The 16452-nt window shown below is 50.8% G+C and overlaps 1 protein-coding gene and 1 long non-coding RNA gene across 2 annotated transcripts in view; both read left to right on the top strand.

Moving 5' to 3' along the window:
* LOC144673490 (uncharacterized) overlaps positions 1-16452 on the top strand; it is a 293819-nt gene that overhangs the window by 105878 nt on the left and 171489 nt on the right. The window lies entirely within an intron of this gene.
* LOC144673484 (nucleoplasmin-like) lies at positions 949-10185 on the top strand. The gene is made up of 5 exons (XM_078535300.1): positions 949-1496; positions 3915-3997; positions 7441-7557; positions 8777-8870; positions 9773-10185. The coding sequence occupies exons 1-5, from the start codon at positions 1457-1459 to the stop codon at positions 9814-9816; spliced, it is 378 nt and encodes a 125-aa protein (XP_078391426.1). The 5' UTR covers positions 949-1456; the 3' UTR covers positions 9817-10185.

Genomic DNA, 16452 nt, shown 5'->3' with positions numbered 1-16452 from the left:
GTACACTGACTGGTGTCTCTCAGTCCCCTCTCTCTGAGAGAGATATCTGTACACGGACATGGTGTCTCTCAGTCCCCTCTCTTTCAGGGAGATATCTGTACACTGACTGGTGTCTCTCAGTCTCCTCGCTTTCTCAGGGAGATATCTGTACACTGACAGGTGTCTCTCAGTCCCTCTCTCTCTCTCTCTCTCCCAGGGAGATATCTGTACACTGACTGGTGTGTGTGTGTGTGTGTCTCTCTCTCTCTCTCTCACTCTCACACACACACACACACAGATATTTGTACTGGCTGATATCTCAATCCCTCCCAGACAGTGTGCATTGATTCGTGTGTCACTCCGGGAGATATCCACACACACATGGACAAATGCCTCTCAGTCCTATCTCACTCAGGATCTATTCGTGCAATTGATTCTCACATTTCACCTCCAGCTGCCCTTTTTAACTCGGGTCAGTCTCATTGAGAAAGGGAACAAACCGGCTGGAGGGCTTGGAGCCGGTTTAACGAGCTGATCATCCAGGATAACCCGCCCCCCAGTCACTCCTCCTGCTCCTAACATGTGGGAATTTCAACAGGCCAGTTGTGGGGGCCAATGAGTGAATGAATGAAGGAAGGAATGAATGAAGGAATGAAGGGTGAGTGCTGCCTGATTAAGTGGGTAGAGTTGGGCTAGTTAGAAAGCTGGAAGAGTCCGGATTTCAGAGAGAGAGATTCCCCAGGTGAAGGTAGGAAAGAGTTCCTGATGGGGGAATTGCTCTGTGGATTAAAGGGAGGCTTGCTGCCGATTTAAACTGGTTTTCTGATGGGGGTAGTCCTGTTGTATGGTTCTGCTGCTGTGCGATGGTGAGGTTCTGCACCTTTGGACATCAGACTTTTAAGGTGCAGGTATTTGGGGTGGGAGGGGGGCAGAATTCTGCCAAATATTCAAAACTGACTCCAGCTTGTTAACCTTTAATATTTGTAAGTTTCCTTTAAACTTTGTCCTTGGTTTTACAGCTGACCTGAATTAGGGGCTGTGCTTGATTTATCCCTTGTTATTGTTAATTTAGTTAATTGTTTTGACTCAAAAAGAGTTAAACTTTGTCCTTGGTTTTACAGCTGACCTGAATTAGGGGCTGTGCTTGATTTATCCCTTGTTTTTGTTAATTTAGTTTATTGTTTTGACTCAAAAGAGTTATAACCTTTGAGTTTTTAGGGAGCTTGGATGGGTGGGGATGAATCTCTTTTTGAGAGCGTTGGGGTGGGGTTAGAGGAAGGTACTTAAGGTGTGGTTGGTGGCAGGAGTGGGGTTGCCGGGGGGAGAGGGATCCTCTCCTGTTTTCTCTGTATGTGTTTCCCTTGTGTTAAAGAGCACAGGTAATCTCTCTTCTGTATCTCTCTCTCCAGAGCCAGGTTTGTTGAGTCTCTTGTGTGTGTCTCTCCCCCTCTATTGAGCCACCAGAGAGCGACCTGGGATGGATAGCCTACTGGAGAGGCCAAGTTGTGTCGTTTGGGGTAAGTGGTGTGTGTTGGACCCTGGATAAGGACAGCAGATTTCCTTCAATTAGACTTTTGATTCCAGATTTATATTGAGTTAAAATTTCACCATCTGTGATGGGATTAGAACCTAGGTTCCCCCAGAGCATTACGCTGGCTCTCTGGATGCCAGTCCAATGACAATACCACTATGCCACCTCCTCCCCTTTTTTTTTGAGGTTGTCCAAAACTCAGCCTTATAACTGTCACCAATCCCGTTCCCCTATTCACCCCCCATGTTTGCTCACCCATGTTGGCTGTTAGTCAAACACCGGGGGTGGGGTTATAATTCCTTTCAAATCAAAAGCAGGGATGTGCTGCTGAGGCTTTATAAGGTTCTGGTCAGACCACATTTCGAATATTGTGAGCAATTTTGGGCTCTGTATCTCAGGAAGGATGTTCAGGCTCTGGAGAGGGTCCAGAGGAGGTTCACGAGAACGATCCCAGGAATGAAAAGCTTAACATATGAGGAACGTTTGAGGACTCTGGGTCTATACTCGATGGAGTTTAGAAGGATGAGGGGGGTGGAATCTGATTGAAACTTACAGAATACTGAAAGGCCTGGATAGAGTGGACGTGGGGAAGATGTTTCCATTAGTAGGAGAGACTAGGACCCGAGGGGCACAGCCTCAGAGTAAAGGGAAGACCTTTTAGAACAGAGATGAGGAGAGACTTCTTTAGCCAGAGAGAGTGGTGAATCTATGGAATTCATTGCCACAGAAGGCTGTGGAGGCCATAGGTCATTGAGTGTATTTAAGACGGAGATAGATAGGTTCTTGATTGGTAAGGGGATCAAAGGTTACGAGGAGAAGGCGGGAGAATGGGGTTGAGAAACTTATCAGCCATGATTGAATGGCGGAGCAGACTCGATGGGCCGAATGGCCTAATTTCTGCCCCTATGTCTTATGGTCGTATCCCTCCTTGGCCTTGCCCTTCCCCCAATCTCTGCAGCCGCCTCCTGCAGCCGCACAGCTCAGCGCTCCTCCGATTCCAGCGCCTCTCGTCCGTGTTCTCTCCCCTCCCTCCCCCTCCGCCGATTCCCATCGCTCCGCCATTGGAGGCCGTGCCTTCAGCTGCCCGAGGGCACCCCCTGAGCTCCGGTGTGCCCTCGCTGAGCCCCGCCCGCCCCCCCCTGCCACCCCCCCTCTCTACCTCGCTTTCCTCCTCGGAGGCGCTTCTCCACCCCACCCCCCACCCCCCCCCCCCCCACCCCTCAAAACAGACCGAGGCTGTACGAGCGTTTCCCTGGATGTGGCTTGGTGTTGAATTTTGTTTGGGACTGTTGCCGTGGAGCGGGTGGTTTTAGCCCTTTGGGGTGCTAGCCAAATGCAAAGTTGTTGTTGTACACAGAAGTGCACTGCTCTGACCTAGGAAGCTACTTGGTGCACAGCAAGCCCCCACAAGCGGCACTGTGGTGATGACCAGTTTGCGGCTTTCTCTTGCGTGGTGTTAGTTGAGGGGGGTAAATATTGGGCCTAGGGCACTGGGGGAGAATTCCCTTCTCTTTGAAATATTTTGGCTGTGGGATCCCTCGTGTCTCGGAGAGAGAGCACGGACAGGGCCTCAGTTTAATGCCTCATCCTGAAAGATTGGTACTGGGGGTTGAGGGAAGGAGGTGGGGAACTCCCTCCTGGATTATGGGACTCCAGTGCCTGGCGTATGAGATTCGGACCCACCGCCTGTACAACTGTGTATAAAACACTGGTTAGGCCACAACTGGAGTACTGTGTGCAGTTCTGGTTGCCACATTATAGGAAGGATGCGATTGCGCTGGAGGGTGGATGCAGAGGAGATTCACTGGGATGTTACCCCGGGCTGGAGGGTCTGAGTTAAGAGGAAAGATTGGATAGGCTGGGGTTGTTTTCCTTGGAGCAGCGGAGGTTGAGAGGGGACCTGAATAGAGATGCATAAGATTGAGGGGCATGGATGGGGTGGATAGGAAGGCACTTTTTACATTAGTAGAGGGGTCAATAACCAGGGGGCAGAGATTTAAGGTAAGAGGTGGAGGGCTAAGAGGGGAGTTGAGGAGAATTTTTATCACCCAGAGGGTATTGGGAGTCTGGAACTTGCTGCTTGAAAGGGTGGTTGAATCAGAGACTCTAGTAACATTTTAAGAAGTATTTAGATATTCACTGGTGTTGCCGTAGCCTCCAGGGTTATATGGTCCAAGCGCTGGAAAATGGGATTAGTGTTGTCAGATCTTTGACTGGCGTGGACGCGATGGGCTGAATGGCCTCCTGTGCTGTAAACTCCGGAGTCTGTGAGCCTCGTGGCTTGGTGGGGGAAGGGAGCCAGAGGCCTGCCGCGTTGGAGGGTGGTGGTTGTCCGCACAGTTGCGAATATGGGATTGTGGCCTAGTCAGAAGGCTTTGCCCCACTCAGCTTTCTCGCTCCCCAGGTTGCGAGTTGAACACTCAGCAGAAGACCTTCACCTTCGAGATCAAGGAGGACGTCTTGGAGCATCAGCTGGTTATCGGCACGGTAACCATCCCAGTTAGTAATGGGAGAAGTGGGGTGGGTGGGTGCGGGAGAGCATCTTGGCTGAAGGCTGTTGAATGGGACAGACTCTGACCTTGTGACCCTAAACAGAAGGTCAACTGGACTCAGGCAGAGGAAATTTAGACATTTTAAGTGGGATTAGTTTGGGAATTAATACAGGGCTATGGGAAAAGGGGGTGGGGCAGTGGGATTAGTTTGGGGATTGATACTGGGCTGTGGTGAGAGCGGGGCAGTGGGATTAGTTTGGGGATTGATACAGGACTGTGGGGAGAGCGGGGCAGTGAGATTAGTTTGGTGAGTGATACTGGGCTGTGGGGAGAGCGGGGCAGTGGGATTAGTTTGGGGAGTGATACTGGGCTGTGGGGAGAGCGGGGCAGTGCGTTTAGTTTGGGGAGTGATACTGGGCTGTGGGGAGAGTGGGGCAGTGGGATTAGTTTGGGGATTGATACTGGGCTGTGGGGAGAGCGGGACAGTGGGATTATTTTGGGGATTGATACTGGGCTGTGGCGAGAGCGGGGCAGTGGGATTAGTTTGGGGATTGATACTGGGCTGTGGGGAGAGATGGGCAGTGGGATTAGTTTGGGTATTGATACTGGGCTGTGGGGAGCAGGGCAGTGGGATTAGTTTGGGGATTGATACTGGGCTGTGGGGAGAGCGGAGCAGTGGGATTAGTTTGGGGATTGATACTGGGCTGTGGGGAGCAGGGTAGTGGGATTAGTTTGGGGATTGATACTGGGCTGTGGGGAGAGCGGGGCAGTGGGATTAGTTTGGGGATTGATACTGGGCTGTGGGGAGAGCGCGGCAGTTGGATTAGTTTGGGGATTGATACTGGGTTGTGGGGAGAGCGGGGAAGTGGGATTAGTTTGGGGATTGATACTTGGCTGTGGGGAGAGCAGGGCAGTGGGATTAATTTGGGGATTGATACTGGGCTGTGGGGAGAGCAGGGCAGTGGGATTAATTTGGGGATTGATACTGGGCTGTGGGGAGAGCAGGGCAGTGGGATTAGTTTGGGGATTGATACTGGGCTGTGGGGAGAGCGGGGCAGTGAAATTAGTTTGGGGATTGATACTGGGCTGTGGGGAGAGCGGGGCAGTGGGATTATTTTGGGGATTGATACTGGGCTGTGGGGAGAGCGGGGCAGTGGGATTAGTTTGGGGATTGATACTGGGCTGTGGGGAGAGCGGGGCAGTGGGATTAGTTTGGGGATTGATACTGGGCTGTGGGGAGAGCGGGGCAGTGAAATTAGTTTGGGGATTGATACTGGGCTGTGGGGAGAGCGGGACAGTTGGATTAGTTTGGGGATTGATACTGGGCTGTGGGGAGAGCGGGGCAGTGGGATTAGTTTGGGAATTGATACTGAGCTGTGGGGAGCGTGGCAGTGGGATTAGTTTGGGAATTGATACCGGGCTGTGGGGAGAGTGGGGCAGTGGGATTAGTTTGGGGAGTGATACTCGGCTGTGGGGAGGGGGTGGGGCAGTGTGATTAGTTTGGGGATTGATACTGGGCTGTGTGGAGAGCGGGGCAGTGGGATTAGTTTGGGGCTTGATACTGGGCTATGTGGAGAGCGGGGCAATGGGATTAGTTTGGGGATTGATACTGGGCTGTGGGGGAGAGAGCGGGGCAGTGGGATTAGTTTGGGGATTGATACTGGGCTGTGGGGAGAGCGGGGCAGTGGGATTAGTTTGGGGATTGATACTGGGCTGTGGGGAGAGAGCGGGGCAGTGGGATTAGTTTGGGGATTGATACTGGGCTGTGGGGAGAGTGGGGTTTAGTTTGGGGATTGATACTGGACTGTGGGGAGGGGGCAGTGGGATTAGTTTGGGGATTGAGACTGGGCTGTGGGGAGAGCGGGGCAGTGGGATTAGTTTGCGGATTGATACTGGGCTGTGGGGAGAGCGGGGCAGTGGGACTAGTTTGGGGATTGATACTGGGCTGTGGGGAGAGAGCGGGGCAGTGGGATTAGTTTGGGGATTGATACTGGGCTGTGGGGAGAGCGGGGCAGTGGGATTAGTTTGGGGATTGATACTGGGCTGTGGGGAGAGTGGGGCAGTGGGATTAGTTTGGGGATTGATACTGGGCTGTGGGGAGAGTGGGGCAGTGGGATTAGTTTGGGGATTGATACTGGGCTGTGGGGAGAGGGGGCTGTGACATTAGTTTGGGGATTGATACTGGGCTGTGGGGAGAGCGGGGCAGTGGGATTGGTTTGGGGATTGATCTTGAGGTGTGGGGAGAGTGGGGCAGTGGGATTATTTTGGGGATTGATACTGGGCTGTGGGGAGAGCGGGGCAGTGGGATTCGTTTGGGGATTGATACTGGGCTGTGGGGAGAGCGGGGCAGTGAGATTAGTTTGGGGATTGATACTGGGCTGTGGGGAGAGCGGGGCAGTGGGATTAGTTTGGGGATTGAGACTGGGCTGTGGGGAGAGCGGGGCAGTGGGATTAGTTTGGGGATTGATACTGGGCTGTGGGGAGAGCGGGGCAGTGGGATTAGTTTGGGGATTGATACTGGGCTGTGGGGAGAGTGGGGCAGTGGGATTAGTTTGGGGATTGATACTGAGCTGTGGGGAGAGCGGGGCAGTGGGATTAGTTTGGGGATTGATACTGAGCTGTGGGGAGAGCGGGGCAGTGGGATTAGTTTGGGGATTGATACTGGGCTGTGGGGAGAGCGGGGCAATGGGATTAGTTTGGGGTTTGATACTGGGCTGTGGGGAGAGCGGGGCAGTGGGATTAGTTTGCGGATTGATACTGGGCTGTGGGGAGAGCGGGGCAGTGGGACTAGTTTGGGGATTGATACTGGGCTGTGGGGAGAGCGGGGCAGTGGGATTAGTTTGGGGAGTGATACTGGGCTGTCGGGAGAGCGGGGCAGTGGGATTAGTTTGGGGATTGGGTCAGGGCTGTGGGGAGAGCGGGGCAGTGGGATTAGTTTGGTGATTGGTACTGGGCTGTGGTGGGAGCGGGGCAGTGGGATTAGTTTGGTGATTGGTACTGGACTGTGGGGAGGGGGCAGTGGGATTAGTTTGGGGATTGGGTCGGGGCAGTGGGGAGAGCAGGGCAATGGGATTAGTTTGGGGATTGATACTGGGCTGTGGGGAGAGCGGGGCAGTGGGATTAGTTTGGGGATTGGGTCGGGGCAGTGGGGAGAGCAGGGCAATGGGATTAGTTTGGGGATTGATACTGGGCTGTGGGGAGAGGGTGTGGGGCAGTGGGATTAGTTTGGGGATTGATACTGGGCTGTGGGGAGAGGGTGTGGGGCAGTGGGATTAGTTTGGGGATTGATACTGGGCTGTGGGGACAGCGGGGCAGTGGGATTAGTTTGGGGATTGATACTGGGCTGTGGGGAGAGCGGGGCAGTGGGATTATGTCGCCTGGTTGGATATGAATGCTGGATCCTGACGCTGAGAGTGAGTGCCCTTTGATCTTTTGCAGGTATGTTTAGGAGCTGATTCCCAGGACGAATTGAACATCGTGACTCTCCGCTCCAAGAACTCGACTGGGAACAAGCCCATCCCGATTGCCTCTCTCCGCCGATCGGTCTTGCCCATGGTCAGTGCCTCCGGCCCCTCTCCCTCTCTCTCTCTCTCTCTCTCTCTCTCCCCCATCGCTGCCTTTCCCTGTAATCGGCGGACAGCGTGACCTGTGTCCTCTGACCTCAGAGCTGGGGTTAAATCCAGTCACCAGACAGTGCGAGATCCTTTCTTCCACACCACCACCACCCTCTCGCCTCAGCCTGTCAGCCCCTCGATGTGGAAGGGAGTGGACAATAAGTCCTCTCGTGGATCCCAGATTTGCAGTAAAATGACTAATTTTAATGTAATATGCAATTAAACAGTAGTAATTCATTCGATATTGACATGAGCACAAGTGGGGTGGGAGCCACTGAGATTAGAATTTACACCTTAACCATGTAGGGGAAGCTTTACTCTGTATCTTACCCCGTGCTGTACCTGTCCTGGGAGTGTTTGATGGGGACAGTGTAGAGGGAGCTTCACTCTGTATCTAACCCCGTGCTGTACCTGTCCTGGGAGTGTTTGATGGCGACAGTGTAAAGGGAGCTTTACTCTGTATCTAACCCCGTGCTGTACCTGTCCTGGGAGTGTTTGATAGGGACAGTGTAGAGGGAGCTTTACTCTGTATCTAACCCCCTGCTGTACCTGCCCTGGGATTGTTTGATGGGGACAGTGTAGACGGAGCTTTACTTTGTATCTAACCCCGTGCTGGACCTGTCCTGGGAGTGTTTGACGGGGACAGTGTAGAGGGAGATTTACTCTGTATCTAACCCCGTGCTGTACCTGTCCTGGGAGTGTTTGATAGGGACAGTGTAGAGGGAGATTTACTCTGTATCTAACCCCGTGCTGTACCTGTCCTGGGAGTGTTTGATGGGGACAGTGTAGAGGGAGATTTACTCTGTATCTAACCCCGTGCTGTACCTGTCCTGGGAGTGTTTGATGGGGACAGTGTAGAGGGAGATTTACTCTGTATCTAACCCCCTGCTGTACCTGCCCTGGGATTGTTTGATGGGGACGGTGTAGAGGGAGCTTTACTCTGGATCTAACCCCGTGCTGTACCTGTCCTGGGAGTGTTTGATGGGGAGGGCGTTAGGAACATTTTACTTTGGAATGCACAGGCAGGGATTATACAGTTGAACAATCTGGTTTAGTTTCCCGGGATTATGACGATGTCTTGTTGATGTTCACGGAGTCTCTCTCTCTCTCTCTCTCTCTCTCTCTCTCTCTCTCTCTCTCTCTCTCTCTCTCCAATCCAGATAAGCATAGCCGGGATTGACTGCACTCCCCCGGTCACCTTCAGCCTCCAGGCTGGCTCGGGGCCTGTTTACATCAGCGGCCAGTACCTCGTGAGTAAGTATCCCATTGCTACAGCGCAAGGGGGAGGCCATTCGGCCCATATCCCCTCGGCCCTGACCCCTGCTGCTGTTATGTTCCCCCCTGCCCGAGCAAGCGAGACGTTGCCTGTCACCGGTGGGCGAGCGTGTCTCCAGCCGGAATGCCCCTGGGATGAGGGAAGAGAATGGGCTCCATCCCACAATCCCATCCCCCAGCCAATGTCATCACTCTACCCAGCCCCCCAACCCATCCCCAGATCCCTCGATTCCCCCCTAACTTTATGGAGTTTAGAAAGATGAGGGGGGATCTGATTGAAACTTACAGAATACTGAAAGGCCTGGGATAGAGTGGGACATGGGGAAGATGTTTCCATTAGTAGGAGAGACTAGGACCCGAGGGGCACAGCCTCAGAGTAAAGGGAAGACCTTTTAGAACAGAGATGAGGAGAAACGTCTTTAGCCAGAGAGTGGTGAATCTATGGAATTCATTGCCACAGAAGGCTGTGGAGGGCATAGGTCATTGAGTGTATTTAAGATGGAGATAGATAGGTTCTTGATTGGTAAGGGGGATCAAAGGTTACAGGGAGAAGGCGGGAGAATTGGGTCGAGAGACGTATCAGCCATGATTGAATGGCGGAGCAGACTCGATGGGCCGAATGGCCTCATTTCTGCTCCTATGTCTTGTGGTCTAAACCCCGTCTCCCTCCGCCTTGATTCCCCCCGCTTATCCCCGGGCCGTCTCCTGAGGGGCGAACCTTCTACCCCCACCTCCTCGGAGGGCCTTTGAGTGGCGCGTAGGCCTCTCCCTTGAGTCGCTGGAGCTCTGAATTGTTGCTCCTGGGGCTGTTGACCGTGTTGGGATTGTGTTTGTTTTTTTTTTATTTTTCCGTTGATGATTTCTCCTTCTTCCCTTTACAGTGGAAGAGCACTCCGCCTCGGAAGTGGGAAGTGAAGGCAACTGAAGCTCGGAGAATGTGTGGGGTGTGGCGGGGGTGGGGTGGGGGCGAGTCAAGATTGAGACCCTTCCCCCGCACCCCCCCTCCAACCCCCACCACCACCACACCCCATGCTGCCCCCTCACCAACATCTATCCAACAAAGCCTGGCCGCTCCACCACGATGGGGCGGTTTTAAGACCGTCAAAGAGGTGCGAGGATGAGCTAGGAGTGGCGGCGAATGCAGGGGGGGTTTGAAATATTTTTTTGAGTTGCTCCTTGCGCTTCGGGGTGAGGGTCTTCGGCCAATCGTTGGGCAGCGGCGTCGGCTTCCTGACTCTTTTTTTAATTTGGACGGCGAAACAAACAAATAAATAAATATATCCGCTTGCAATCGACCTGATCGGGCTCTGAAAACTTGAGTGGAGAAGCAAAATGGCCGGGGCGTGTGGCTGGGAGGTTATCGGGCATCACTGCCCCCTCCGAACCTTGTCAGGAGGTTGTGGGTTTAGACCATCAACCCAGGCTGATATTACCCCCCTCCCCTCCCCTCCCTGGTTTGGTCTGACAAGTAACATTCGCGCCCACACAAGTGTCAGGCAATGACCATCTCTAACAAGAGAGAATCCAACTATCGCCCCCTGATGTTCAATGGCATTACCATCGCTGAATCCCCCACTATCAACATCCTGGGGGTCACCATTGACCAGAAACTGAACTGGACCCAGCCATATAAATACTGTGGCTACAAGAGCAGGTCAGAGGCTGGGAATCCTGCGGAGAGTCACTCACCTCCTGACTTCCCCCAAAGCCTGTCCACCATCTACAAGGCACAAGTCAGGAGTGTGATGGGATACTCCCCACTTTGCCTGGATGAGTGCAGCTCCCACAACACTCGAGAAGCTCGACACCGTCCAGGACAAAGCAGCCCCCGCTTGATCGGCACCCCATCCACCAACATTCACTCCCTCCACCACCGACGCACAGTAGCAGCAGTGTGTGTACCATCTACAAGATGCACTGCAGGAATTCACCAAGGCTCCTTCGACAGCACCTTCCAAACCCACGACCGCTACCATCTAGAGGGACAAGGGCAGCAGACACATGGGAACACCATCACCTGGAAGTTCCCCTCCGAGCCCCTCACCATCCTGACTTGGAAATATATCAGCCGTTCCTTCACTGTCGCTGGGACAAAATCCTGGAACTCCCTCCCTAACAGCGCTGTGGATGTACCTACACCACATGGAGTGCAGTGGTTCAAGAAGGCAGCTCACCACCACCTTCTCAAGGGGGCAACTGGGGATGGGCAATAAATACCGGTCCAGTCAGTGACACACGCATCCTGTGACAATAGAAAAAAAGTACTGAGGGAGTGCTGCACTGTTGAAGGCTCAGTACCACAGGAATGTCATACTGACAGTGTCGGTGCAAAGTGAGTATTGCACTGTTAATCCTGCCCCTCTCACTGTCAGTCAATAACCCCTCTGCCACAGCACCGTGTTGCTGACTGTATCTATACTGATGTTAATCCAGCTCCCTCACACTGTCACTCAGTAACCCCCCTCACCCAGCGCCCTGTGTTACTGACTGTATCTATACTGATGTTAATCCAGCTCCCTAACATTGTCACTCAGTAACCCCTCTCCCCCAGCGCCCTGTGTTACTGACTGTATCTGCACTGATGTTAATCCAGCTCCCTCCCACTGTCATTCATATTTTTCCTAATATTACTGTGGGACATTTTTTAAAGAAGGCTTATATTAGTGTGTGTGTGTGAATGGTTTTGTGTGTGGGTTAATTAAACTAGAGAGGATTAGACTGCAAGGTTTAAAATATCAAAGGAGTTGGGTGTAAAACAGGCATTTGAAATGGAGATGAGGAAAGTTAGGGTGAGGTCTCAGCAGACTGGGTGTGAATGAAATGCGCATTTTTTGATAAGTGGGAAAGGGGTTTGATTGTCAAAGGGACCAGATAAGATTTTTGCAACTGGCCAGATAAATAAGGGAACACGATGAGGTTTATTTTTCACAAAAATGCTGTCCATAATGGTAACGTGCAAGATTGTTATATCCTGGGGAAAGGAACTTCTATAGACAATGGGATTTGCAGATCAAAAAGTGGGAAATATATTGCGGGAAGGATGAAGGGCTGTGTGAGGGCTAGTGTGAGAGATCTGGAAAGGTGCGTTTCACCAAGGCTCCTTCGACAGCACCTTCCAAACCCACGACATCTACCGTCTAGAAGGACAAGGGCAGCAGACACATGGGGGACACCCACCACCTGGAAGTTCCCTCTCTAAGCCACTCACACCATCCTGACTTGGAATTATATGGGCCATTCCTTCACTGTCGCTGGGTCAAAATCCTGGAACTCCCTCCCTAACAGCGCTGTGGGTGTACCTACACCACATGGACTGCAACAGTTCAAGAAGGCAGCTCACCACCACCTTAAGGGTAACTAGGGATGGGCAATAAACGCTGACCCAGCCAATGAAGCCCACATCCCATGAATGAATAAGACAAATAAACGTTTTGCTTTAATCTTTAAAATCTCTAAAGGTGGTAGTGGGCTCATAACTTCGGACTTCAGTGCACAAGCCCCCCACTGTAATAAATACAAATTGCAAAATTGTTGTGACAGTGTGGCCAAGTTACCCTTGTGGATTTGGTCAGCATTGCACCTGCTGTGACATAACAAAACGTGGGATATTTGCGGGATTGCTGAAGTTTCTTGAATGGTTTGGCGTCGCTGAATTTTAAGGCTACGAGTACAAGAAGGACATTGAACTCAAGAGTCGGTGTTGAGGGATTTTAAAGTGTGTCTCCTGCAAAAAATTGCTTAAACAATCACTGAGACTTTTCTGGGAGGAGGAGATGGTTGGTTGGTTTACCGAAAGTGACTAAGGCACGGTTAGCGGAATAAGCGGGCAAGTTGCAGTTAGGATTAGCCGCAGAGGCAAAGAAAGCCGAAAGTTGAAGTCCTGGCATAGCGTTTTAAATTGGAAGGGATGACAGAGAGACCAGGTTCCCTAGGGGATGAGTCAGTTGAATTGGCTAGGATACAGTTGCAAATGAAAAAGCTTGAGTTAGAGGCTAAAGGAAGAGAATTGGAATCGAAAAGGCTAGAGGAAAAGGAAAGAGCGGGTTATTTTAAAGGGAAATGGAGGAAAGAGAGAAGGAATGGGAAAGAGCGTATCAGCTTAAAAGGCTGGCAGTTAAAAGAGAGACTTCAAGTGCCAAGGAAGGCGCTCTGATGTGGAAACGACCACTTTTAACCCAAGACCCGATGAAAGGGATGTGGAGACGTTCTTTATTTCTTTTGGGGAGAATGCTAAGAAAACAAAATGGCCACCAGAAATCCAGACATTGCTTTTACAGTCTCGGTTGGTAGGTCAAGCTCGTGAGGCTTATGCATCGCTGTCAGAAGAAGTGTCGGTGGATTATGAGGCAGTGAAAATGGCTATTCTAGGTACACATGAGTCGGTTCCTGAGGTGTGCAGGCAGAAATTTAAGAATTATAAAGAAACAGCCTGCTCGGACTTATTGAGTTTGAGAAAGTAAAACAAAATAATTTTGACCGGTGGATACAGACATGAAAGGCAGAGACAACGAATGCAGCTCTCAAAGAAGTAATTCTTTTGGAAGAATTTTAAAGATTCAGTTCCTTCATTAATGAGGACTCGTGTGGAGGAACAGAGGATTACATAGAAACTAGGAGCAGGAGTAGGCCATTCGGCCCTTCGAGCCTGCTCCGCCAGTCATCATGATCATGGCTGATCATCCAACTCAATAGCCCGCTCCCGCTTTCTCCCCATACCCTTTGATCCCTTTCACCCCCAAGAGCTATATCTAACTCCTTCTTGAAAACATACAATGTTTTGGCCTCAACTACTTTCTGTGGTAGTGAATTCCACAGGCTCACCACTCTCTGGGTGAAGAAATTTCTCCTCATCTCAGTCCTAAATGGTCTACCCCGTATCCTCAGACTGTGACCCCTGGTTCTGTACACCTCCACCATCAGGAACATCCTTCCTGCATCTACCCTGTCTAGTCCTGTGAGGATTTTATAGGTTTCTAAGAGATTCTCCCCCCCTCATTCTCCTGAACTCCAGCAAATATAATCCTAACCGACTCAATCTCTCCTCATACGTCAGTCCCGCCATCCCAGGAATCAGTCTGGTAAACCTTCGCTGCACTCCCTCTATAGCAAGAACATCCTTCCTCAGATAAGGAGACCAAAACTGCACACAATATTCCAGGTGTGGTCTCACCAAGGCCCTGTACAATTGCAGCAAGACATCCCTGTTCCTGTACTCGAATCCTCTGGTCATGAAGGCCAACATACCATTTGCCTTCTTTACCGCCTGCTGCACCTGCATGCTTACCTTCAGCGACTGGTGTACGAGGACACCCAGGTCTCGTTGCACCTTCCCCCTCTCTCAATTTATAGCCATTCAGATAATAATCTGCCTTCCTGTTTTTGCTACCAAAGTGGATGACCTCACATTTATCCACATTGTACTGCATCTGCCATGCATTTGCCCACTCACTCAGCTTGTCCAAATCACACTGAAGCATCTCTGCATCCTCCTCACAGCTCACCCTCCCACCCAGCTTTGTGTCATCTGCAAATGTGGAGATATATTTAGTTCCCTCATCTAAATCATTAATATATATTGTGAATAACTGAGGTCCCAGCACCGATCCCTGTGGTACCCCAGCAGTCACTGCCTGCCATTTGGAAAAAGACCCATTTATTCCAACTCTTTGTTTCCTGTCTGCCAACCAGTTTTCTATCCATCTCAGTACACTACCCCCAATCCCATGCGCTTTAATTTTACACGCCAATCTCTTTTGTGGGACTTTGTCAAAAGCCTTCTGAAAGTCCATATAAACCACATCCACTGGCTCCCCCCTCATCAACTCTACTAGTTACATCCTCGAAAAACTCCAGTAGATTTGTCAAGCATGATTACCCTATCGTGAATCCATGCTGACTCTGTCCGCTTCTGCCACTGTTCTCCAAGTCCAGCGACAATACAGCCAGACCATCGCTTCACCCTCTTAATCCTGTGAAGGATAGAAAGTGGGAAGGTGAAAGGAAGGTGGTTAGTCGGGGAAGAGAAGGAGCGGTCGGAAAATTTCAGGAAGTTTCTCTTCAGGTGTGAAAAGGAGATGCTGAGGGTAGAGGTGACCCTCGGAGACTTAAATATTTTCACTTTAGTAAAGTGGGGCACATGAAGTCAATGTGTTGGAGGTTACAGGGAAAACCTATTGTACATATCAACATTAGAACTAGGAGCAGGAGTAGGCAATTCAGCCCCTCGAGTCTGCCCCGCCATTCAATACGATCATGGCTGATCTCATTTTGGCCTCAACTCCAAGTTCCTGCCCTCTCCCCCATAACCTTTCAACCCTGTTACTAATTACAAATCTGCCTATCTCCTCCTCAAATTTATTCAATGTCCCGGCATCCACTGCACTCTGAGGTAGCGAATTCCACAGATTCACGACCCTTTGAGAAAAGTAATTCCTCCTCATCTCTGATTTAAATCTACCACCCTTTAGCCTAAGGCTATGGCCTCTCATTCTAGAATGCCCCACAAGGGGAAACATCCACTCCACGTCTACTTTGTCTCTCCCCTTTAGCGTCTTATATAACTCAATTAGATCTCCTCTCATCCTTCTAAACTCTAGTGAGTATAGGCCTAAAATGCTCAATCTCTCCTCATAAGACAAGCCCCGCATCTCTGGAATCAATCGAGTGAACCTCCTCTGAACCACCTCCAGTGCAACTACATCCTTCCTCAAGCGAGGGGACCAAAACTGTGCACAGTACTCCCGGTGCGGTCTCACCAATGCCTTGTACAGTTGCAACAACACTTCCCTATTTATATTCTCTATTCCATTAGCAATAAATGCCATAATTTGCCTTCCTTATTACCTGCTGTACCTGCACACTAACTTTCAGCGATTCATGTAGTAGTTGGAACACACATAAGTTCTGGAAATAAGACTCCTGTGGGTTCTGAGATCCAGGGGCAATAAAAACCAGTGGCTGGTGTACAACTGGAGCAGAAAGAATCAGTGGTAGGTTAAAAAAAAAAAGCAGGACTAGGTCTGCTCCACATTCAATATACTCATGGCCTATCCTCTATCTCAACACAATACTCCCACCATACCCTTTTATGAGTCTAGAAATCTATCTGTTTCCTTTTATTATTCATTGGAAACTCTTTCGAGTTATCAACAGTCACAGATTGCAACTCTTTCGAGTACAATCACAGCTCTTGGTTTCCAGGAGTGGGACACGAACCCACAACCCTCTGATTCAAAGGCGAGGGTGCTATGAACTGAGCCACAGCGGACACCTCCCTTATTCATTGGATGTGGGCATGGCGAGGTCAGTATTTATTGCCCTTGTTAAGGGTCCAACCACATTGCTGTGGGTCTGGAGTCACATGTAGGCCAGACCAGGAGATTTCCTTCCCTAAAGGGCATTAGTGGACCAGATGGTTTTTTTTTTTACAGTCGACAATGATTTCATCATTAGACTTTTTAATTCCAGGTTTTTATTCCACCATTAATCCATTTCAACCTGGGTCCCTGGAGCATTACCCTGGGCCTCTAGGTTACTAGCCCAGTGACAATACCGCTACGCC

This window comes from Cetorhinus maximus, unplaced genomic scaffold, assembly GCF_964194155.1.
Source record: "Cetorhinus maximus unplaced genomic scaffold, sCetMax3.hap1.1 HAP1_SCAFFOLD_372, whole genome shotgun sequence".
In the NCBI taxonomy this organism is placed as follows: domain Eukaryota; kingdom Metazoa; phylum Chordata; class Chondrichthyes; order Lamniformes; family Cetorhinidae; genus Cetorhinus; species Cetorhinus maximus.
Note: the sequence above shows the minus strand (reverse complement) of the source record. Positions and strands in the feature narration are given on the sequence as shown.